Source organism: Microcebus murinus, chromosome 13 (assembly GCF_040939455.1).
Source record: "Microcebus murinus isolate Inina chromosome 13, M.murinus_Inina_mat1.0, whole genome shotgun sequence".
Lineage (NCBI taxonomy): Eukaryota > Metazoa > Chordata > Mammalia > Primates > Cheirogaleidae > Microcebus > Microcebus murinus.
This window is the reverse complement of record NC_134116.1, coordinates 7,743,891-7,768,660: the sequence shown is the minus strand read 5'-3', so window position 1 is coordinate 7,768,660 and position 24,770 is coordinate 7,743,891. Positions and strand designations below refer to the sequence as shown.

The 24,770-nt window shown below is 44.9% G+C and overlaps 1 protein-coding gene across 3 annotated transcripts; it reads left to right on the top strand.

The window, feature by feature from the left end:
• Window positions 1-1,827: 1,827 nt before the first annotated feature.
• NAXD (NAD(P)HX dehydratase) lies at window positions 1,828-24,098 on the top strand. 3 transcript variants are annotated; one of them, XM_076009285.1, is made up of 11 exons: window positions 1,828-1,972; window positions 9,310-9,460; window positions 10,384-10,503; window positions 10,966-11,011; window positions 11,658-11,746; window positions 13,955-14,063; window positions 20,123-20,173; window positions 20,251-20,355; window positions 21,117-21,237; window positions 21,391-21,511; window positions 22,590-24,098. In XM_076009285.1, the coding sequence occupies exons 1-11, from the start codon at window positions 1,927-1,929 to the stop codon at window positions 22,738-22,740; spliced, it is 1,110 nt and encodes a 369-aa protein (XP_075865400.1). In that variant the 5' UTR covers window positions 1,828-1,926; the 3' UTR covers window positions 22,741-24,098. The 3 variants fall into 3 exon arrangements, with proteins under 3 accessions (XP_075865400.1, XP_075865399.1, XP_012607428.1); XM_076009284.1 differs by having other exon boundaries at window positions 1,959-2,097; XM_012751974.3 differs by lacking the exon at window positions 10,384-10,503 and having other exon boundaries at window positions 1,959-2,097.
• Window positions 24,099-24,770: the final 672 nt, after the last annotated feature.

Sequence of the window (24,770 nt, the reverse complement as noted above, 5' to 3'; positions counted from 1 at the left end):
CACTTATAGGACACAAAGTACAATCTAGAGACAACTTAATTGATTACATCTGAAGTGGTTAATTGTTTACAGAGCCCTGCTGCAGTTAACTAAAACTCAGCTACTATGGGTAAACTCCATATTAGTTTGGTTTGTTAGGCTGTTTGGGGGCCTAGTCCAAATCAATGGCCTTTAACATGTTTTATTTAATATCATCACGTTGGTTTCAAATAAGGTGTCAATGGAAGTGTGAACTAACATAAAATCTTAAGGTTCAACCCCCACTAGGCTGACTGAATGGACCCCCTCCCCGCCAACGTGATTACCCTAAAATAAAATTGGCTGCCAAGAAGAGGAAGGTCAGATATGTCTCATCCTGTACCCCCACCCCTTCTTGGAGACATCTTTTGTAACCCATTAACAGGCCTAAGGGCATGCAAGACAAAGCTGTAGACAAAGCCTTTAGACAAAGCTTCATGTCTTTAACCAATTACTAGTCAAAGAATCTTTAAACCTACCTATAACCTGTAAGCCTCTCCACTCAATCCAAGTCCACTTCTCAAGACTTCTAGGAGTTGGCTCCGAGTCATGGTCCTCAAATTTGGCTCACAATAAATTTCTTTAAAATTACTTTACATAGCTTGGTTTTTTCCCCCCATTAACAGAGGTGTGAGAGGAAAAGAGAAGTCAAGACTCCTTCCTGATATTCTTGGCTTTAGCAGCAGGAATGACAGAGTTGCTTCTTACTGAGATAGGGAAGATGGCAGGAATTTGGGGTAAGTTCGTTTTGGGAGATATTCAGCTGGATATACAAGTTTGGAGTACACGGGATAGGTAGGGCCTGGAGCCAACAAAGTGTCAATGGAAAAGAAGCCAAACTCTGTAAAATAATTTGAAGAGGTTTATTTTTTTATTTTTTTTTCTTTTTTTTCTGTTCTTAGTTTATGTAAGAAGAGGTTTATTCTGAGCCAAATTTGAGGACCACACCCAGAGCCACATCCAAGAAGCCTTGAGCAAGTGGACTCCATGTGGTTGGGTTACAGTTTGGTTTTACACATTTTGGGGAGACAGGAATTACAGGTAAAGTTATAAATCAATACATGGAAGGAATACATTGGTTTTGCCTGAAAAGGTGGGCCATCTCAAAGTGTGTGTGGGGGGGTTACAGGTTATAGGTGAGTTTAATGATTCTTTGACTTATAATTGACTGAAAAATGAAGCTGTCTAAAGGAATGTTTTAAGATAAGGAAGTCTGTTGATCTGAGACAAGCTATATGCCATATATTTGTTGTGTAAATTAAGGATCTGCAGGTTTGTCTTGCGTAGCCTTAGGCCTGTTAATGAGTTACAAATGGATGTCTCCAAGAAGGGAGCAGGGCAATATGAGGCACGTCTGACCTCCCTCTCTTGGCCAGCAACTCAGTTTTAGGGTATCCTCTTGGCCAGGAGGGGTCCATTCAGTCCGCGGGGAGTAGGGGTTCGCAAAAGAAAGGCACATGATACCCTGCATAAGGGCGGCTCAGAGGGCTCAGGGCATGCCACCTGCCCTCAGATGACCATCTCTGAGGGGTGTTCTGCTGCTAACCTGCTTGCTAACTGGGCAACGTTCAACATCAGTCACTTTCTGTAACGCCCCATGCCCAAATAAAAACTGGGAAAAAAAGGGAGAAAACGGGCTCTAAACCTGACCATCACGATTCTTTAACCCGCCTTCCTGCAAAACTCTAGTAAGCCAGAGCTGGGCCAGGCTGGATTGGGCGGCGCTCTTATCAATCATCCGGGGCCGAGCGTGATTGGTGGAGGCCGGTCCAGGGGCGAGGCGAGCCAGTGAGTTGAAAGCTCACTTCCGGCAGCGAATTGGGAACAGCCGGGAACCCGGGAGGAGCGCCCAATGGCTGTGTTTTGGGCGGCTGCGCGGGGGCCGCCGGGAACGCGGAAGGCTGCCGGATGGCTGTGCGAGCTCGCGGGGTGGTGATCTGGGCATGCAAGCGAGGTAAGATAGATCCGGCCTCCCGGGGATGGCCGCTCGAGCGGGGACCGGGGTTGCGGTCGCCGGCGCGGCCGTTGTCGCACTGCTATCGGCCGCTCTCGCGTTCTACGGGCCGCCGCTAGACACAGGTACCCGGCCGCGGGCTGCTTCTCCGGGCTTGCGAGAGGGAGGCGCCGCCGTGGGGTCTGCCCTCTTGGGGGTCGGGGGTCGCGGGATCGGGTTGGCACCGCGTCTGCAGGAGGACCGTGGGGCGCGGTCGGGTCCGGCTGCTCTGTCGTAGCCCGGTTCCCAGGCCGGTGCGCGTCAGTTGCCGGGGCTTGCCGCGGTCGGAGCTGCAGACGCGAGCCCTGCTCGGGGTCTGGGTGCGGGGGCCGCTGGCCGGGAGGTTTCGGAACTCGGCGGGGCCAAGGATGAGGCGAGCTGGCTGACCCAGGCGGGCTTCGCGCACACCTCGGAGCAGGGCCGCGTCCGTATGCCCGGCTTGAAGCGCCAGCACCATTCGCTAGGCGAGGAACCGGCCGCCCGCGCGCAAAGCCTCCACGTTCTTGGGCCAGACGCACTGGATACTGCGACGCCCTCATTCGACCCTGGAGAAGGACTGCATCGGCCAAGGCACCTCCTTCGCTCTACCTGGGCCGGGGCTTGTGTGTGCAGGGGCTTCCCTCAGGGAGAGGAGCTAACCTGAGTGACGTCGGAACCGGGAGAGGTAGCGGTAGCCACGCGCTCCCGAGGACCCCGCCCCGGCCTTCGCTACCGGACTATACACTTCCTCAGTTGATCCCTGGACTCCGAGATGCCTTTTCAGATAGGATGGATGATGTAGAAGGAATTTAGACATGAATTGAGCAAGTAGATCCTTATTTGGAGCCTCATATCTCCTCATACGGTGTTTTTCTTTTTGTCTTGTGGATATTAGTTTATGTAACATCTTTTATACAGCTAAAGAGTGTTTTGTGATTTCATTTCTCACAAGATGGAGAGATTGCTGTTATCCACCTTTATATAGAAGGTAAATAAAGGCTCTGAGAAAGTGGCTTAGCCCGGATTCCTCAGCCAGTAAAAGGCTGAAAATGGTAAAATGCACCGTTTGCTGTAGTCGTTAGAAAAATGACTTCAACCAATTTGCATATACCTGAGTATGTATGTATACACCAACAGAATATCTCTCTTCTATAAATAAAGAAAGGGACTTTCTCGTTATTTGTAGGGGAAGAGCTCACTGTAGCACTGTGACGACCTTGCATGTAGCTACCTAGGACATGTAGGCAAGGCTCACACATACATGTTGGACATGCTCAGAGAATACTTGTCAGGGCATTTTGGCTCTTTTTCAGCAGGCTAGTTCTCAATGCAAAGTGCCTCTCCCTCACACCTCAATCACTCCAGCAGGGTGGCTTCTGAGCACCACCTTATTTAGAGATTTTTTTATTGGTAGCTGTTTGCCTTAAATTCACACACTACGGTTAGTTAGCAAGGTTGTTTTTTTATGCTTGTTTGAGGCTTCAAACTCTGACTCACTTGGCAAACTTTTACCAAAAACCAGATAGAGTCGATACTACCACTTCCTGTCCTGGCTTCAGGGAGCGTCTCAGTTAACTTAAGGGTTGTTGTCAGATGCTCTCAGTTATTTATAATTCACGTTAACTTAAAGCACTTTTAGCACAAAGCAGCAGCTTCTTTGTGCTTCTTTAAAATGAAAACCAGCCATGCTTCTTTAAAACAAACATTTAACAGACTTGACCTGTTTTTCCAGACTCAGAATTGTCCTAAAGACAAAGTTACTAAATAAGATAAATTTTAAGTCTTCTCTTGTCAAGGCTTTTCTATCCTTCAGAACTTTGATGTTTATATTTAAATACTTCTGTCGATAAGTCCAAGTGTGATGTCAGTAAACCAGTTGAAACTTTGGGTTCACTGTTGAGAAATTTAACTGACCTGCTTTTGCCCTTTTGCTAAGGACACTGTTTGTTCAGGCTAGTGGGACAGAACGCACAGTCTGGATTTTAGTTTGCATTCATGCAATTCCAATTAGAAAGTGGAAATGCTGCACTTCTTATTTTGCCTTAGAATGGCAGCATTTTGGTAAAATGGTGTCTTGTGGCCTGGCTTGTCCATTACTAACTGCAGCATCTTCACAGTTCTCTCTCTGGGCCTCAGTTTCCTTATCAGTTCTATAAAAGAAAGATAAACTGGCTTTTAATAAGGAGAATGAGCCCAGATGTCTTTACTTTCTCAAACATTATTGCCTGTCCTGTTCTGTGCCAAGCTCTGTTCCAGGTGATCAAGGGTGGGCCCTACCTGGAAGCACTGTGAATGCTGCCTGGGAGCCACAGTGTGCGAGTGGCACCCCATTCTGTGCAGGCAGAGGGTAGTAGGGTGGTGATTCACCCACCCACCCAAATTCACTACCCATGAAATCTGATGTGAAAACTTCTTTCTTGTCCAGTTCAGCCCCTACCTCATAATTTTTTGTGTGTGTTAGAAGGCTTCAGAACCCCACTTGTGATAATAGTTGCTTTACCTTTGGTATCGCTGTGAATTTTTAAAATTACATAACAAAAAGCTGCTATCAGTTACATTATGATTTTAAAATAATTTTAAAGTAACCGACATTTGAGAGTTACTTTTCCCAGCTATTCAGTGTCCAGATGATGCTTGTTGTCCTCAAGGAGTCCTAAACCAGCTCTTAAGTAGCATTGCAGCCCATAAACTGGGAATCTGACAAAGTCTTAAAGATCTTAGAATGGAGGGCAGAGGTGAATTTTGCATTGGTGTGTTGATCAAGTTGCTATGGAAGTAAAATGATTTGCACACTTTTGGATCAAAAATTCTAATTCTGTATAAGATAAAGGAATAGCTTAAAACAGGATTTTCCCCCATGTTTTCTTTGTAGGTATTATAAAGACTGCTATGTGAATGTAGTGTGAGTTTTCACACAGTCAGGATATATATTTTTGGCTTATGGTAAATGGGACTTAAACATTTTAAAAAAATGTTTAACCTACTATAGGTAAATCTGCCATAAAAAATGGATATTTTGTATTTGTTTTTGTATTTGTTTGTATTTGTATTTGTTTTTAAGACCCTTGATATCTTACCATTCTAATAAAGCTTATTTTGAAGTGAAGGAAAAGTATGTGTACTTGTCATTATTTGAGTAACAACAAAAATCATTATTTGCCTTAAAACTTGTAAGCTTAAGCATATCCATGCCCAGACTAGTATGTCTTTCTCAACCAAAGAGATCAAAAAGGTGCATACCAGTATACCTCTGGACAAAAGCAATGGGAAGCTTTTACAGCAAAGTGGGGACACAGAAGAGACATTTTTTGGGTCTGAAGAGCAGAAGCTGAATTGGGCGTTTGCAATCAGAGTATGCCTGGGAGCTCAGATGCTACGGCTGTGGGGGCTGTGTGCCAGGTGCCTGCAGTCTCCCAGGCTGCAGTTCCCTAAGCCCCCCCCTTACTCCCTCCAACAGCAGCATGCCACCAGGTGTTCTGGTGACATCAGTTATATGGCAGCAGCTCTTCCCCTCTCATAGGAACTGCATCTCGACTTGTGGATACATCTTAGTTTTGTGTCAAATCTTTTTTGGTAATATAGGTTACCTCAGCTATGAGGCAAAGTGCAAATGGATAGTTAAATTCGGTTTATGATACTTGCCCTTTTGACAGATTAAATAATTTCATAACTTGTCTATAGTATTTTTTAAGGTTTAAAATCTGAAATTTAAGATATAGATGTATATACAATATGAATCTTGATATAGATGTATATACAATATGAATCTTGAGTATTTAAGGGAAAGAGGCTTCCTGAAAAATGTACAGTATTGTCTGTTGGACTGATTTAATTCCTTTATAAGTTTATCAAGTATTAGCATTTAAGAGTTTTCATCGGGTGAGTTAGATTGCTATAAATGTTAATTTTTAACATCCATAAATTGAAGTCTGGCTAAACTATTTTTCTGTGATTTCATAAGTCGAAATTTATATTTTATATGACCTTAAATATGATTTAATTTGAAGAACAGGTATATTTAAAGGTGCTAAAACTACACACATCTGTATCAGTGGTTCTCAACCAGGGCTCATTTTGCTGTCTGAGAGACATTTGGCAACATCTAGAGACATTTTTGGTTGTCACAACTACTTGTACGTGTGTCTTTGTGTGTGCACTGCTGATTGGGTGGAGGGCAGGGATGGTGTTCAGCATCCTGCAGTGCATGGACAGCCCCCCACAACAGAGATGGAGCTCCCGTCTGTACCCATAAATGTCTTACAGAGATGTGTATTATTTTAAAACTATAGTTTAGCCTGCCTGGAGGGGTTTGATGATGGGTTTATAATATTTCTGTTTTTACACTTAATACTTCATGTGTTGTCTCTCATTTTCCTTCTGTAATGATCAGACATTATAGTGAAGACTTCTTAATGTTATTAGTCATATTCTAATTCACATAGAAATTCAGTGGTGAAATGTAGTTTATAAATTTTATTGTGACTTTTGCAAACATTGTCCTGTTTGAAAGAAAGAAGTATGTTTATGAAAACTTTGGAAGATGGATTTTTACAAATCTTTTGTGAGCATTTAAAAAGAAAGAAAAATGTGGGAAATTAAACTGATAGTGCCTGTTAGGACATGCACATTTTAAAGCATTTCATAGGTCTTATTTAGTGACAAATATAAAAATGATTATAACTTCACCCAGACTATCCTTCTTTGCTAAATATTTTTTTTTTTTTTTTTTTTTTTTTTTTTGAGACAGAGTCTCACTTTGTTGTCCAGGCTAGAGTGAGTGCCGTGGCGTCAGCCTAGCTCACAGCAACCTCAAACTCCTGGGCTTGAGTGATCCTTCTGCCTCAGCCTCCCGAGTAGCTGGGACTACAGGCATGTGCCACCATGCCCGGCTAATTTTTTTTTTTATATATATATCAGTTGGCCAATTAATTTCTTTCTATTTATAGTAGAGACGGGGTCTCGCTCTTGCTCAGGCTGGTTTTGAACTCCTGACCTTGAGCAATCCGCCCGCCTCGGCCTCCCAAGAGCTAGGATTACAGGCGTGAGCCACAGCGCCCGGCCTGCTAAATATTGAAGTTCTTAAATATTATCAAAAGCTGACATGGCTTTTATTCAGTTACTAATACTGATTATAATTCTTAACTAATATAAGTTATCTCAATAACTACTTCCTGGAAGAGTTATTGAAATGCTGGTTTGGAAACAGAACTTTTTAAAACTAGCATCTATACAACACAATGAAATCACTTGGTCATAGGATATTTTATATGTCACTAAGTGCTTCATACAAAGGGATAGCATACAGTAAACACAAAATGTAAGAAACCAGGACAACCTTTGAATGACTGTTAGGTTTGGATTCTATTTTTACAATTCCGAGACTCTAAAAAGCAACTGTATTTCTTGTTCTGGGAGTTTGAAGGAGTGAACTTTCTCTGATATTCCTTTATCAGTTAGTCGTGTTATGATGCTAGATATGTTAAGGTTTGAAACAAGTGCATGTCCAGTGTTTTCATAACTGTGGATTGCTCATCAGCACTCCGTGAACTGTCGTTAAATTTAACCATAACAAGTCTGATTTCTGTCATGTAGCTTATCACAGGGAACCCCAGGGGAGGAGCGTTTATGCTGTTCAGTACATGTGTATGGTGAAAAGATCCGTCTTGGAGTTTGGGGTGCAGATGGGCTTACAGGAAGTTGAGTTAAGAGGGAAGGGAATTAGAGCAGAGTGGGTCTGGCAGCTCTATGCCTTCGAGGCTTAGCTCCAGGTCTGGTTGGGGTCAGGGCTGTAAACAGGGCATTGGGTGCTGAGGGGGGGGTCACCCAGCCACACTTAGTGCAGCAAGCCTTGTTGTGTCTTTTTGGCCAAGGGTTTACAGTGATTCTGTGCCAAGTCTTCTTTCTGTATTGGTTTGTAAGAAGGTGAAAAGGCTTTTCACCTTAGTTTGAATTAATATTCTTTCACCTTGGGGTCTGGGCATCTGATATATCAACTAAGGCATTTACATTTACTCATTAAATCCATTACTTGATGGATTCTCAGTTGTAGAAAGCAAAAAAAAAAAATTACTTGAATAATTTTGTTGAGCAAAAAGCAAAACTGGGAGAGTTGGAAGACAAAGCTGTATTACCATAAAGCACTCTGGCAGCTTTGGTCTTCAGTGGAACTTGTGGCATAGCTAGTTTTTCTCAGCTGTGGAGATAATTGGAAGGATGAAAATACTGAGTGCTTTATTTTGAAAATGTTTATATTTGCAAGGATTCTTTAATTCTGGAGAGAATATATACTTTATTATCTATTCATACCTTGGGCTCTAGGCTGGGTGCGGTGGCTCACACCTGTAATCCTAGCACTGGGAGGCCGAGGCGGGCGGATTGCTCGAGTTCAGGAGTTCGAAACCACCCTGAGCAAGAGCGAGACCCCGTCTCTACTATAAATAGAAAGAAATTAATTGGCCAACTAATATATGTAGAAAAAATTAGCCGGGCATGGTGGCGCATGCCTGTAGTCCCAGCTACTCGGGAGGCTGAGGCAGCAGGATTGCTTGAGCCCAGGAGTGTGAGGTTGCTGTGAGTTAAGGCTGATGCCATGGCACTCACTCTAGCCTGGGCAACAAAATAAGACTCTGTCTCAAAAAAAAAAAATACCTTGGGCTCTATAGAACATATCAGTATTTCTTTCACAGCTGGGCTGTTTTAAATATTAAGACAAAATGTACAAAATAGGAAGTTTTTCAAGAAAGGCCAATTAAAATGTAGCTATTTAGAGACAACTCAGAATAATCACATTATTTTAAATGCCACTTTGAACCCAGTTTAAGATATATACTGTATTTAGAATGTCGTTTCTAGGTTATTTAATTAGTATCCAGTTGAGTGTTGGAAATACAGTTGGGAGTAATATAGGAATCTGTCAGACTTTTGAACTTAATGGTGGAAGGTAACAAATGGAGCTCACTTTCCATTGTGAGGAGAGAAAAAACCTAATAAACTTAAAGGGAAATTGAAATGAAATAAAATAGTTCATTAACTAATAATGCATATTTTTTATGTGATAAAACTTCCTGAAAGATTAAGTGATCCAAAATTTGATACATTTCAAAAATAAACTTGGTATATATAGTATATGTTAGTGTTAAGGTAATTTTTGGACATCATTTGCCTAAAGAAATAAAACCATTGGGTAAAAACCTATAGCATTCATATTATGTCAACTTTGGGAAGTGTTTTGGTTAGTGGGATATTTTAAATCTGTTCTTTATATATATCAGTGGATATTAATTTACTATTCTAATCGATTTCATTTTCCTATTTTTCAGTTTTAGAAAGAGCATTTTCCCTACATAAAGCACATTCAATAAAGGATATGGAAAATACTTCTCAGTTGGTGAGAAATATTATACCTCCTCTGTCTGCCAGAAAGCACAAAGGACAAGATGGAAGAATAGGCGTAGTTGGAGGCTGTCAAGAGTAAGTGGCAGATATATAATAAAATATTAGTGCTTAAAAAGTCTGTCCATGTCTACCTGCTCACCCACCTATCATCTAGCATCTGTCTACTGTGATCCCAGTAATCGTTTTTAAATGTCGTCTGATAAGACACTCAGTGTTTTTCTGTGATCAACTTTTTGATTAAATAAGAAAAACCCTAAGGAGCCCTGATTTTCCTGTTTTCACCAGACTTCATACTATAAGCTTGTCTTTTATAATTAGGATAAAAACACTCAGTAACTTCTTGGTTTACTTTGTCAATTTAAAGGTATTTCTGGAAGTCATTTATGAACTTTGACAGATCCTAGCTTTTTTCAAGGCCTGTTTCATCATCTGGTCTTGCATGTCTTTTGCTCCTTTATTTGGCACATAAAGGTTGATAGCTTGTCCTTGGGTGTGAATGACACCTTCTGCCTTTGACTTAAAGGCTGCATTGGTTGCTGTTTTTGTTTCTGCTCACTTTCTCTTTGTACTTATGTGGTGTCTCTTTGCCTGTCCCTATGTTTTCAACTGCTTATCATGTAACTAGGTATGTTAGGAGAATTTTTACTGGATCAGAGTACGTGCATATTTTAAGTGCTGGTGAACACTGCTAAAGTACCTCCTACCCCTGTGTATTAGAGCGTGCTGCCACCAAAGAGCACCCACTTCCCACATGCTTGTGGGTGTTGACAACCTTTGCCAGTCGAGTAGGCGAACTATTATTTTAATGTATTTCTCTTATCAGTGAGACTCATTTTCACATTGTAGGGTGAGAGTGTGCATGTTGCCTATTTTGTCCTTTTATGTTTACACTTTTTGGTGACACCACTTTGCAGGACAAGGTCATGTATGTAAAGCGACATGTGTTACTTTTGTCACTGGTTTGTTTTACTTTGTTAGTAAAACTCTTCATTTCTTAGGATGGACATAAAAGTTACAGTTGGTCATCTGATGCCAAGGGCAAGGATCTTCCTTGCTGTGCTTGAAGTGACGTTAAACATGGATTTGCAGGAAGCCAGAGTCAGAGGGAAGCCCAGGAGGTGGGTTTGGTCCCTCTCGTCATGGGGGGGCCCTCACGTGGCCTCTTCTGACTGTTACTCTCTGAGAATTGGGTCTGCCCTCCTGGGACCCTGTGCGCCCGGACTGTGCTGAGCTTGCTCCGTCTACTTCCTCTCTGGGCGGAAGCCTGCAGTCAGCTGTTTACCTTGCACATCCACGTCACAGAGACAGACTGCAGCCCTTGAGCCAGAGGCTGATTCTCCTGAACTGGCATAAAGGTTTTTGTAGCAGATTGACTCTTCTCATTCTGATTCCTGTTCATTGAACATTTACTGAGCATCTGCTCGGTGCTATCTGTGTGCCTGGTGCTTCATGTCTGTCTTATTTATTGATAATTATATCTGTATTATTCATGTCTATATTTTTATTAATAACTTATTTATTGATCAACATGTGCTTGTGTTATTCTCAGAATTTTTTGACTCTAAGAATCTTCTTTTTAGGTACACTGGAGCCCCATATTTTGCAGCAATCTCAGCTCTCAAAGTGGTATGTTTGCTTAAAACTTCTTTATTGGGATTTTTCTAGTGAAGAGTTGCGTTACTTGTTTTTTGGAAATCTAAATAACATCTTAGGGTAGTCGTAGATTATAGAAACACCTTTAAATCTATTTTGACTTCTTGTGGAGTAACAAAATCACTTGAAACCTGTTTTTTAAAAAATGAAACTTTCATTTGTGTTGTATTTCACCAAAGTGACCCTGGGATGCCTTTTTGGTCCCAGCTTAAGCAGTTGTTGCCCTTGGAATGTGGCGTTTCCCGCCATTTGATCAGGTCCCAGTGGGGCGGCTACTGGGCAGGGGCTGGACTTGGGAGCCGAGGCTTCCTGTGACCCTTCATGGCGGGTGACCAGGCCCGGCCGGTCTGGCTGGGGTTGTGTGGTCCTGCCTCTGCCTCTTAGGTGGCAGCAGAAGTCTGACTTTCTTTCTGGACATTTTCTCATGCTACGTGTGCTTTTCCTAGGCCATCCAGTCAAGGTTTAACTACCGCAGTTTAATATCCCCACGTGTGCAGTGAGCACCGTGTCACTGGCATGGGTGGACGTGTGGCTAGTGGTGGGCAAGTGGCTCGTGCCTGAAGCCACCTGCGGTGCCTGTTGACTGGTTCCTAAGTCGGCCTCTTGTGTTGTTTCCCAGGGCGCGGATTTGTCCCATGTGTTCTGTGCCAGGGAGGCCGCGCCTGTGATCAAGGCCTACAGCCCGGAGCTGATCGTGCACCCCATTCTGTGAGTCGGTTCTCTGTGCTTGCAGCAGCCCTCCTTGGTCACTGACACTGAGTGTCTGCTCTGCTCAGGGTTTGTCAGGTGTCAGCAAAAGTAGAAGAAAAATGTAAGGCGACCGTTGTTCTGTGGTCAGGATGAGACAGACATGGCCGGGCGAGGGTAGAGGCTGGGGTGCCAACTGGTGAGCCCGATTTTGCACAGGCACTTTGACTGTCAGAAATGGCCAGAGTCCAGGGTCCAGGGGAGGGCTGGCCTTGGGGGCCTGTGTGTGGACAGGGTCTCTTACGGCAGAAAACAAGGCTTCTTAGGCAGTAACAATACCCTTCACTCATTCAGCAAATGCTGGGTGCCAGGCACCATTGTGAATCAGTGGGGCCAGCAGCAAATGAGCAGACGGACACCTGCCCCATGGGCTCAGAATAGCCTGAGCTGTGGAACTTTCCACAGTGTTGGAGACGTTCTCTTTGGCTGTCCAGGACCCTGGCTGTCGAGCACTTGAAATGTGGCTGGTGGGGCTCGGGAACTGGATTTTCAGTTTTGTTTAATTTTATTTAAGTGTGCATGTACTAGCACCTGCTGTACTGGGCAGGACCACTCTGGAGGCAGACAGGGAAGAGTGCGGTGTTAGTGGAGAAAGAACCGTGGAAAGAGCTGAAGCAGGGAGTGGGCATGGGACGCAGGCTGTGCATGTGTGTGAGAGACGGAGAGGATGGAGTGGTTGGGGCAGCACAGAGCGAAGTTCCAGTAAACCCTGCAGACTCCCAGCTGAGGCCCTTCCACACCCGGGGCGGAGCCAGCCCAGAGCTCAGGGTGGGGTCCCACGGGTGTGTCAGGGTGACCAAGGGGTGCAGGGCAGGACCCCATGTGCACTGCTGCTGAGGGGCTCTTGGGGCCAGGGTGAAGGCTGCTGTGAGGGTTCTGGTGACAGGTATGGGGTGCAGTTGAAACAGTGAGATGGGACCTGATTCTGGGGATGTTTGGAAAGTTCGGCCTCAGGATTTGCTTTACAGACTGAGTGGAAAGGGCAGGCATCACAACGCCACTAAGAGTTTGGTCTGGGGAGTTTTCCTTTCAGGTGATGCGACAGGGAACGAGTTTGGTGGGATGAAGATGAGGGGTTGGGTTTGGGGCATGGTTTTGGTTGCCTGTTAAACCCCCAAGTGATTGCGGCTAGTAGGTGTTGGCTGGGGGGGACAGTCGTTGGCTAGGGGGGGACAGTTGGGAGGCACAGGGAGCTGTTAACATATGGACGGCGTGTGAAGCCAGGAGGCGAGGACGAGGTTGGGGTGAGAGCAGGCAGGGGGCACCCAGGTGTCTGAGCAGGGTGGGTGGGGAAGAGGAAGAAGCCAGGAGGGGTGGCCTGGAGTCAGCAAAGCAGCTGTTTCTGGACAATTCTAGAAGGGCCCATGCCACCGGTAGGCCAGTTTGAGATGAGTACCAAGAATGAATGATGATGCATCTCATGTTGTGGAGTTGTTGGTGGCCTTGACAAGGGCAGCTTGTGGGGGAGCACAGGGGACAAAGGCCTTAACAGAGTGGGCTCTCAGAGATGAGATGGTAAACAGGAAGATGTGAAAAAACAAAACACGGTTTACTATGAATGAGTGCGTTTTTGGTGCTATCACAGGGGCAGCTACGCGAGTCCTAAATCAGCTTGTCGAGGGTATCTCATGCAGGGGACAGAGTGTAATTTGATACCTACAAGTATGTGTCATGGAAACAAACTGGTTAATTTTAGAGGGCAAAGATAATTTTGAAATTAGCTATAATGTCTATTCTAACTTATTTTAAGTGTTGAAAGCACTAAGACATCTAAATCAGGGCATTAAAAAACTAAACCATCCTGGTTATCTGGGAGGACAAAAACAAAAAAAGACACCAGTGTATGGAGAGGATTAGCAGAGATGACGGCTAAATACACTGTGGGGTCTGGGTTGGTACTAAAACAGGGATGGGCGTGGGGCCAGTGGGATCCACAATGTCCACAGTCCACATGACAGTACTGAACTCGTGTCCCCTCCTTGTGATAATCTGGGACGTCAGTGTATGAGACGCTAGCCTTAGGGGAGATTGGGCGAAGGCCGGGAACCTTCTGTGCTGTTTTTGCAAATTTTCTGTAAATCTAAATTATTTTTTCAAAATAAAATGTTTTCAAAAGTAAACAAGTGAAACATTTTAAGTAAACCATCTGCTCTTCTGTTCCTTATTTAGTGACAGCCCTAATGCTGTTCATGAGGTGGAAAAGTGGCTGCCCCGATTGCATGCCCTCGTCGTAGGCCCTGGCTTGGGTAGAGATGACGTTCTTCTCAAAAATGTCAAGGTAATGTGTGTAAAAATATTAAACTCACCTCATGACAGACTTAACTGTTAGATACCGTGAAGTCAGAACAGAAGCATAAGTTACATGCTGCTGTTTAGTGTTCTGTGTGCCTTTTTCTGGAATAATTTAGATAAAATCTGCTTTGAGGGATAGAAGAGGAAGTGACATAGAGGTAGTGATGAGCTGTGCTCAGAGAGACACGAACAAGAAGGGATCCAGAAGAAGGAATGGCGCTGGCCGCTCTCCGGCCGACTGGCAGTGGAGGTGCACGTGGGACTGCCACATCCTCTGTCCGACTCCGGAGAAGTTGGGTGGGATTGAGGAGCTAGGCTTGAGTTCACCTCCCAGTGGCCATCTCCTTCTCTTGCCACGGGACCCTGGTGGCTCTCTTGGCCTCTCGGCCTTTGTGCTGCTGCCCTTTGAAGGGTGACTGCACGCCCTGGGGTTACTGTGAGCTAAGTTTGGTAACAGCCTTTGCACAGTGCCCAGTTTGGTACCCTCGAAGTCACTGTCACAGGTGACTGAGTCCCAGTAGCATGTCCCTGAGAATAAGTTATTCTAATTGCTTTGTGTTTGCCACAAGTTGTACATTTAGGTACAAACCCAAAGGGATTCTGTTGCTTCTAGCTTTGCGTTGTCAGCTGGGCTCTCTTGAAAGCTCTGTTAGTGTAATTTCTTAGCAGATGTTTCTCCAGCCTTTATCTAGGTCCTCACTGGGTCTAGAATACCTTGGGCTCAGGCCCCACTGGCTGCTGGTGTGTGACTTTGACCTCTTTCTGTCCCTGCCATGCTCCTCACAGCCACGCACTCGTAACAGCAGACTGAGGTGGCTTGGGCCTGCCAGTCCATACTCCTGTGCATGCAAACATTGTTCATTTGTCGTTTCATTTATTATTTATAAGAATAAACACTTAAAAGTTCATCTATGCCCACCTTAATCTAAAAAGATGAAAAAAATTTTATTATAAAAAATTGAAATACAAATATATACCATCTGGGATCAGGGAAAATAAAAAGATCGGGATGGCATGCTGGCCCTGGGTTCTGTGCGTCCAGTCTACTCTGCGTTTTCTGACACTCCATGGGTCCATCTGCTTGGGGGCTTGCCCTCCTGGGTGGACACATCTTGGGGTCTCCTGAGTTCCCAGGTCTGTCCTCTGCATTGCGCTCACGTGTGCACTGGCGCTGTGACTGTAACTGCCTGGGCATAGGGGAAGTGGGGAGTGCTAAGCATTAAATGAGGGACTATGCTTGAATCCCTTAGAAGAGGTCTGGCCTTATTGTGTTCCCTAGAAGGAGTGGTCATACTAAATATGACTACTGTCCTTAGGGCACTCTGCTAAATGCTTAGCTGTGGGTCTCTGGGGCCGTGAGGACTTGGAGGTGGCTGGATCAATAGCCAGCTATTGTGCGTTTAGGGTGTGATGTGAGGGGCCTTCAGTACAGTGTGAACATTGTGCACATTACAGGCTTTTTAGGATTCTCATGGTTTTGAAGTGACATGGAGTTAGCATGGGGAACACTTGTCAGGTGGCTTAACCGCTTGCCAAGGAGTAGGGGGTAGTCATGGTTTAGGGGCAATAGAGCCGAGGGAGAAACTGTCCGTGGGACGTCCCACCTGCAAACAGCTGGGCTCCGTGCGGCGGCTTTGCCGTGCCTTTGCATCCTGGGGGTGTGGACGAGTTTAAGGTGAAAGTGGCCAGTGTTCTCTGTGCTTCAGGTCCTTTTCTCTGTGAGTTTAAGTTCATAATTAAAAGAAAAACTGGCATCTTAAGAAAAAGAAAACACTTTGCAATGTGGAAATGGGGGCAATGAGGGTGTGTCTCACTGTCCTTCCAGTCCAGACTGCAGACTCCACGTTTGGTTCGTGTATAGCAGCAGTGGTGGGCGTGAGACTTGCTCACTTACTGCACGGTCGCTGTGTGTGTTCTAGCGAACTCAGTGAACGCTCAGTGCGACTCTGCTTTCTTCCCCTTCGGCTTCCGACACAGTGCCTGCCGCAGAGCAGACACTCAGTAGGTACTTTCTGAGTGAGGCCGTTATCTGTGTAGTCCTGGAAATGGCCCTATTAGATAGATTTCTGTTCTTACCCTTGTTTTTTCCTAATGCTAGATTGAATCCTCACCTCACCAGGAGGTGAGGATTCAAGACCATCCATCCCCAAGGTGGTCTTATAGCAAGTAAATTGTTGAGTTTTTTTTTTTAAACAACGTTTTGGAAACAGTTTGCCATACAATTCACCCATTTAAAGGGTACAACAACTTGGTGGTTTTTAGTATATTCGTAGAGTTGTGAACCAATGCTACAATCTATTTTAGAACATTTTTATCATCTCAAAAAGAAACTTCATATGTGTTATCCTCTGCTCCTTGTTTCCCACCATCCCCAGTTCTGGGCAGCCATTAATCTCTTCTCTCTCTCTGATTCTGGACATTGCATGTGAATGAAATCATACAATATGTGCCATTTTATAAGCTGTTTTGTTCACTCATAATTTTATATTCATAGTTCATCATGTTGTAGCATGTGTCAGAACTTCATTCCTTTTCCTATCTGTTAAATGTTTCATAGTTATGGATATACTAGCTTTGGTTTAATCTGTTCCTTAGCTGATAGACAGTTGGCTTATTTTCACTTACTGGCCCTTATGAATAATGCTGCTATGAACATGTGTTTACAAGTTTCCATGTGAGCATGTATTTTCATTTCTCTGAGGTGTATGTTAAAGACTGGAAACGGCTGGGTCATATGGTAACTGTGTTTCAAGTTTTGAGGAGCTGCTCGTTTTCCACAGCAGCTGCATCACCTAATGTTCCCACCAGCAATGTGTGAGGGTTGCAATTCTTCACATTGTCCCCAACACTTGTGGTTGTCATTTTAACTGTTAGCCATCCTAGTGGGTGTGCAGTGGCATCCCACGTGGTTTGGGTTGCATCTCCCTGATGACTGATGGTGTTGAGCATCTTTTCACGTGCTTTTTGGCCATTTGTGTGTCTTTGGAGAAGTGTCCGTTCATAGCTTTTCCCCTTTTGAAAATTGTTTATTTACCTTTCTACTATTATTTTAAAGGTCTTTATATATATTCCAGATACAAATCCCTTATCAGAGATAGGATTTGCAAATATCTTCTCATTTTGTGGGTTGTCTTTTCACTTCCTTGATGGTTTTGTTTGCAGCCCCACTTTTTAATTTTGATGAAGTTCAATTTATTTTTCTTTCATCCCTTGTACTTTTGGTGTCTTATCTAAGGTTTTGCGTAACCCATCGTTTACAACTATCTTTTCTTTTAAGAGCTTTATGGTTTTAGCTCTTATATTTAGGTCTGTGATCCATTTTGAATTCACTTTTGTCTGTGATGTAAGGAAGGGTCCAGCTTCACTCTTTTGCACGTAGGAATCCAGTTGTTCCAGCACCGTTTGTTGGATGGAGTCTTCTTTCCTCCTGACTTGTCTTGGCATCCTTATTGAAAATCACTTGACCCTAAATTTAAGGGTTTATTTCTGGACTCTTGTTTCTGTTTATTGATCTATGTGGCAGTCCTTACACAACTACCCACTGTCTTGATTACTGTGGCTGTGCAGGAAGCTTTCAAATTGGAAAGTGTTAAGTCCTTCAACTTAACACTTTTCGATGCTGTTTTGGCTCTCCTGGCAAGAACCAAGACTCAAATGCATCCCCAGATGAGTCCTGGATCTGCTTGCTGATTTGCACTGATTGCTGATTTGTACTGATTTGCACTGGGATTTTGTTCGAATTTGTAGATCAGTTTGGGGAGTATCACTGCCTTAATAATACTAAGTCTTCTGGTTCATGAGCTGGTTTTGCACCTGAGTTGCTTGAATCTAGAAAGAAAGTAGGCTCTTGACTAACACACCTGTCTTCATGGTCTTTGCAGTGTGCTCTTTTTAACAGCATGCCCTGGAGAGTCTTTCCTAGCAGGATATGCAGATGTCCCTCATTGTTTGTAAGAGCTACATCATAATTTACTGTGAATATACTGTAATGCTGTGGTCTCCAACCCTTGGGCAGAGGACCAGTACTGGTCTGTGGCCTGTTAGGAACCCAGCTGCATAGCAGGAAGTGAGCAGTGGGTGGGTGAGCCAGTGAAGCCACTCCCCATCACTCACGAAGCTGCTCCCCATCGCTGACATCACTACCTGAGCTCTGCCCCCCCCGCCCCACCCCCCATCCATGGAAAAATTGTCTTCCATGAAACTAGTCCCTGGTGCCAAAAAGGTTGGGGACTGTTGCTATAATGTGTACATCCAGTTCATTTTGACTAGTTCATTAAGGCTGTTTTCAGCTTTTTCCCTATTATATCAGTGATGTCTCGAACATGTCTATATATTTTATCCACTCTTGGGGTCTTTTCTTTAAGATAAATTTCTGGAAGTTCTGCTGAATCAGAGTATAGACGTTTACATTTTTGAGAGGTGCTCCCAAATTTCTCCAGGCTTGTAACAGCAGTTTGCTTTCCCATCAATGGATCCCTTTTGCTCTGGGTACTCTGATACTGTGTAGCTGGCTAGTGTTGTTAATCTTCCTAGGAGATCTGAGTGCCTTGTTCACATACTACCCAATAATGTTGACTCTCATTTTTTAGTATTTGAATATTCTCCTTAGGCTACTATTCTTTGTAAATACCTTAATAGAAAAAACACAAGACACAAAGATGTCAGGTTGTTGCCAAATGCTGCAACACAAAATCAGCAACTGATTTATAGTCTGATTAAAACTGATTAAAAGCCTGTCAGTTTCAACAGTAAAGCCAAAATCAGGGCAAAAAATTTTCATTGTTATTAATAAAAAAAGGAAGTAAACACGGAAGTGAAGGCTTTTGTACCCTGACCCTCACCTGATGGGGCTTTTAGGAGTGTGTACTCCTAACACTGGGACCAATGTCAGAGCAAAATACAGATGTTTTCTACAGCTGGAATATTTGTCACAGTAAAGACTGTCACACAATAAAGCTCTCAGTGGGCAGCTAATGGTGTGGGTTTTAAAATTTCATTTTTAGAATAAGTTTTGATTAAATGTAAGTGGCTTTACTTTTCAGTATTTTAAATTATTTTTACTTAGCAAATATTTTGTTTTAATATTTTAATATTTTGTTTTGATATTTAATATTCTCTTTTAATGTTTTCTATTAAGTGTCTACATCAAGTGGAGATTATTTTACCATGCTATTGCGGTATATAATCTTGTCACAATATAGTGGTTCTTACTAATAATAAACAACCACAAGTTGATGATGTTTTCTGTTTTTAGCAGAAAACCTTTGAAACTTTTAGTGTAATCTTATCAGGGAAAAATGATTCACTGTTCATTATGGTCACTCATTTTGAAACATGTAAATAAAGTGTTATGAAAAATATGGGATGAATAATGATTTGGGGAATTCCTGAGAATTCAGATTTCTCATCTCCAAATCCTGAAGATTAGTGACTGTTGGAAGTTTGGAAGCCCTATGGGGGGGTAGGTCTTTGTGGGCTAGCCTGGGAACACAGCCACTGTTTGCAGCACTCCTGGTGGGCTTCTCTTCTGGGGTTCCCAGTGTCCTGCCTTTTTAGGGGGCTCTGCCAGTTTGTCGTGTCTTTCTTCCTCTCTGTTTATTTTATTCATTAAGTTTATTATTTTCTGTTTATTTGTTGATGATCTGATGTTACATTTTATTAGAGGACTGCCTGGTTTTCTTTAATTCCTCTTGAAAAGTGTTTTGGTCTGTTTCGTGCTGCTCTAACAGTGCCACAGACGAGGTAGATTATAATGAACAGATACTGACTGGTTCACAGTGCAGGAGGTCGGGAGTGCAAGATCAAGGTGCCAGCATCTGGCCACAGCATCAGCAAAAGGGCAAGAGAGATACCCCTGAAAGTCCTTTTTCAAAGTCATTAAACCAACCCATTAGGCCATCGTGGCCTAGTCACCTTTTAAAGCCCCCACTTCCCAGTACCCTTCCATTGGCAGTTAAACTTCAACATGAGTTTTGCAGGGAACAACATTCAACCCATAATAGAGGTGATGGGCCTGGTGCTCACTGTCATTTTCTTTTCTGGCAGGGCATTTTGGAAGCGTCCAAGGCCAGGGGCATCCCTGTCGTCGTGGACGCGGTGAGTGTGGCCTTTCCCCTCCCAGCGCAGGCTCCTGTAAGGCCTGTCCAGTGAACGTGGGTCCTTGTTCTGTGCAGGATGGCCTGTGGCTGGTCGCTCAGCAGCCGGCCCTCATCCAAGGCTACCAGAAAGCCGTTCTCACTCCTAACCACATGGAGTTCGGCAGACTGTATGAAGCTGTGGTGAGTCAGTGGGCTGCCTGAAAGGCAGACGCAAGCCCTCCTCGTCCTGAGGAGTGGGGAGGAACGGGTTCTGTGCTTCTGCCCGACTTGTCCCCATGGCACGTCTCTGCAGGGAACACAGACTTGCAGGTGATGAGTGTACACGTCTCTCAGAGTCTAAGATGCACCTTTTTCACATGCTAACGTGATCACGATGCCTCTTACAGTTGATGGTGCATCATCCGATGGGTGCATCTGGGGATGAACGGTGGTGTGCTGGCCTTGGGGGCAGGCAGCCCCTCCTGCAGTGTACTCTGGCAGGTCGCTTCACCCTGTCCTGCACTGCCTCTCCTGTGACATGTGATGACAGCGTCTGCTTCATAAAAACCCCATAGGGTTTATGGAGATTAATTGAAATACCTCTGTAAAGGCATGAGTCCCTGCATAGCACGTGTCTCATATGTGTTGGCTGCCATTATTATTGGGATTTGTGTCACTTCTGCAAACCTTTCAGAAGCCAACCATGGGTGGCATACTTCTAATTCTGGTCTGACCAGGTAGAGCACTGACGTGGCAAGCGCTGTGTTGGCATCTGTTTGGAGGACTTGCTGCAAGTGACAGCCTGGGCCTCCTACCTACTTGGCTTTTACAGGTGCCTAGGTGATTTCCTTTAGAGACTACTATTGAGACTTGTGACAGATAGGACACGGTTGTTTGTCATAGCGTATGTAGTGGGCTTCTTTTATATATCTCGGCTTTTCTGTGGTCTTCCTATGTTGTAGCTCAGGGGTCCTGCGGACAGCGCTGATCACCACGGGTCCGTTCTGAGACTTAGCCAAGCCCTGGGGAATGTGACTGTGGTCCTGAAAGGAGAACATGACGTGATCTCTGACGGCCAACAGGGTGAGTGGTGGCTTCCCTCTGCATGTCGCTGGCTCTGGCTCAGCACCATGTGTCCACTCTGGGTTGGCCAGTGTCCAGTCAGTGTGGCCAGGCTGGGTGTTACTGTCCACTCATGTCCATGCTAACGTCCACTCTGATGTCTGCCCTGTGCAGTGCTCACGTGCAGCCAGGAAGGCAGTAGCCGCAGGTGTGGAGGGCAAGGAGACCTCCTGTCGGGCTCCCTGGGCGTGCTGGTGCACTGGGCCCTCCTTGCTGGACCTGAGAAAACAAACGGGTATGGCCACATCCTCATTTATCCTGACTTGGAATTGTCTACTTTTAGTAAGCTGTTCAGTAGCTCATGCATTTAATATGTAGCCCTTGGAACATTCCAAATGAACTCTCAGTGTTTCCTTGGAGAGATCCTAGGGCAGGGGTTAACCCTCCACTGAAGCTTCTGCTCTGGGCCTGTTCCTGGGCCCCATCTGTCACTGGGGTGGGGCCTGGGGCAACAGTGAGTCTCAAAGCACCCCATGTTGAGAACACTATTCTAGAAGTTCAGTGATCCACCTTATGTAAGACAAAATACCAAGACAGAAAACATGCAGGCTGAAGGCTTAGTTACTTGTCCTTAAAGATGTGAAATTTATTTAAGAGGCAGCAGAATTCTGAGATCTAGGCTCTGGACCCATTTCTGTCATCAGAGAGCTTTGTGAGCACAGGCAGTTCCCACACCTCTGCGCCTCAGTTTCTCTCTATAAACCCATCGTGGTGACCATGTCTGCACGTGCTGGGTGTGGTACACCCTGGGCCCTGGAGCGGGAGCTGGGGTCCGGCGGCCGCACTTGACACCTGCTGGTTGGAACACTACGGGGCGTGGTGTCTCAGCACACCTGCACAAGAGCACTGGTCCCCAGGGACCACCCCCAAACTGGGCGTGTCTGTGTGGACTTTAACTCTACTGGGACAGGCGAGAGAGCCGCTCTAGTTCCTCCCCTCCCCCAGGATATGTAATGGTAGCAGGAATCTGCATTCTCAGGCTCAGATGCTCCTCCCATGCTGGGAAGACTAAAGAGCGCCGTTAAAACATGTCTAGCCTGTAAGTGCTGGGCTGGTTTTTGCCAGGGAAAATTGCTTCCCACTGATGTGTCCCACCGTGTCCCTGAATGGATATTTTCCCTATGCCTTCTGTCAGGGGCTTAATGGTTACTTTAGCTGTAATAAAGCTGCCTTCTCAGAGGCATGTCAGACTTGACATTGCCATTTTGGAGTCCCAGGGTTGAAATGGAGTCCGTGCCTATGGTAGCTGCGGCCCACTGACCACGAGGTGTCTGCGCCCACGGCAGCTTCCAGCTCACACCCTCCCCTTCCAGGTCCAGCCCTCTCCTGGTGGCCGCATTCGGGGCCTGTGCACTCACGAGGCTGTGCAACTACCAAGCCTTCCAGAAGCACGGCCGCTCCACCACCACCACTGACATGGTCGCCGAGGTGGGAGTCGCGTTCAGCAAACTCTTCGAGACCTGAGCTGGTGCAGACAGGACGACGACTACATTGCTGGGGGAAACTAATTTGTTATGAAAACATCCATATCTACATATGCTGAATCCTCAGGGTACCAGGCAGCACAGGTTACTTTTGAGGGTTCTTAACTGTAGCATAAATTGGTTGATATAAGAATTTAAGAATTCAGAAAATGGCAAGTTTGGGCTAAACTAATATGTAGCTGGAAATGTTACAATGACACAAATCAAAATATTTCTGCACTTTTTTTTAGCTTCTAAGCAGTAAGTGAGAAGAAAAACTGAATAACGTGAGAATGAAAAACTTTGAACAGTTCACCTGAATTTCTTGGCTTGCTCCAAGGTCGGCAGAGCTGTTTGTGGTCTCTACTTATTTCTTCTCATTCTCCTGGTTTCCCTTTACGAGGTGTTCCTGTCGAAGGCACCGGCCAGTCTTTCTCAGGGGGCCACGGGAACACCCACCGTGGTTTTTGACTAATGTCCACCAGAGGAGTTGGTGTTCGTTCTCCAGCTCATTCTTGTTTAGGTGGTTAGGTTGGAAACATCTGCGTGTTGGTTGTTTTGGTTAATTCATTGAAGTGTTTCAGAACAGTCAGTGGTCAGTTTATCTCAGAGATCCTTCTGTAGGCACCAGGGGAACAGAAGGAAACGTAAGTGACACTGACCCTTGAGGGGCCGGGCAGGGAGCTCTGAGACACCTGGCTGACACGCTCCTCTGTCTGTGCTACACACGCTCAAGTCCTGTGACACTGCCAGGCCCCAGCTAGACAGACCTGACACATGGGGGTGCCGTCTTGGGAAAGGCTTTCGGAAGACTCAGGACTTGCTGGGTCTGGCGGGGCCTTAGGAGGCCTGATGACACTGTCTGCTTAGAAGCAGCATAGCTGTGTTCTCAGGAATATTTGCAACCCACCGCAGAAAGTAACTAAAATTTCAGTGAACATAACGTTTTATTATATCCTTAACCTCGGGTTAGCTTTTGTTGTTTGTGTGAATGTTTTTTGTAAAGCGGCCTGGGGCTTGTTCTCCGGTCCACGTCTCAGAGGGTTGGTAGCTGGTGTGCGTGGGGGTGCTGTTAGCCCCTCACCAGGGCAGGCCTGCCTGACTCCTCACAGTCTTTTTGCCCTCATGGTTGCTCTTGGGTGATGCTCTGTGACTTGAGCACGGGTACAGATGGATGCTACTTTCCTTAAAACCAGTCAGCAGTTTCCATGACTGCTACTATTAATTTCACTCTAACTTTAGAAGCTTCACTATCTACATGTGAACTTTTACAGAAAAACTGTGCCATGGACATTTTTCCTTTGGGGAATTACCTCTAAACTCTGGTAGCTATTAAAAGACAGATCTGGTTTATTTAAATGCAGTATTTTGTATTTTTTTCTTAAATAGCTAAAACTCACCTTTCAGTTTTCTGAAGTGTGGATATTGCCACACACTGAGCAGATGAAAATATCTAAGCCTTTCTGTCCAATATTGTGCTTGTCACAGTAGTGCCTCCCAATATTGCTACAGTTACTCGAAGAATAAGGCTGAAACACAGACATGTCTTTCCATCGGAAGTAAAATTAGCAAAGTCACAGGAAATATTCTCATTTTTTTTTACTTAAGTGTTTGCTCTGAATAAGTACAGAATCCCTTTGCTTAAAAGAGATATTGGGATTATATCCAGGTAGTCCGGGACTGTTTTTTGTTTTTAGAAATGAATTCTGCTGCTGAATGGTATTTTTTAAATGACGTTAATTGCTTCCCTGTTTTTTACAAACGTGCACACTCACTAGCGCCAGCTAAAGAGACGCTATGACCTGGAGCTTCCCTGGGACCAGGAGAGTGAAGAGGAAGTATGATTGCGTGGTCAGCGAGGTGGTGGGCTATTGGGGGACAGTCTGCCCCCAGGTACCGAGTAGCCGTGTCTGGGTGTCGCACTGTAAGGTAGCCTCTGGGAATCTTCCCTCTACGTTAATTCCCCGGGGGGGCGGGGGGTGACCTCTGAACTGCTGTTCTTATCTGTAGGCTGGGAAGAGCAGTACCTCA

Coding starts and splice junctions, on each gene's coding strand:
- NAXD (XM_076009284.1), top strand. CDS start 1,998: ATGGCCGCTCGAGCGGGGACCGGGGTTGCGGTCGCCGGCGCGGCCGTT. Junction 21,238..21,390: donor GATCTCTGACGGCCAACAGG/GTGAGTGGTGGC, acceptor TGCCCTGTGCAG/TGCTCACGTGCAGCCAGGAA. Junction 21,512..22,589: donor GGACCTGAGAAAACAAACGG/GTATGGCCACAT, acceptor CTCCCCTTCCAG/GTCCAGCCCTCTCCTGGTGG.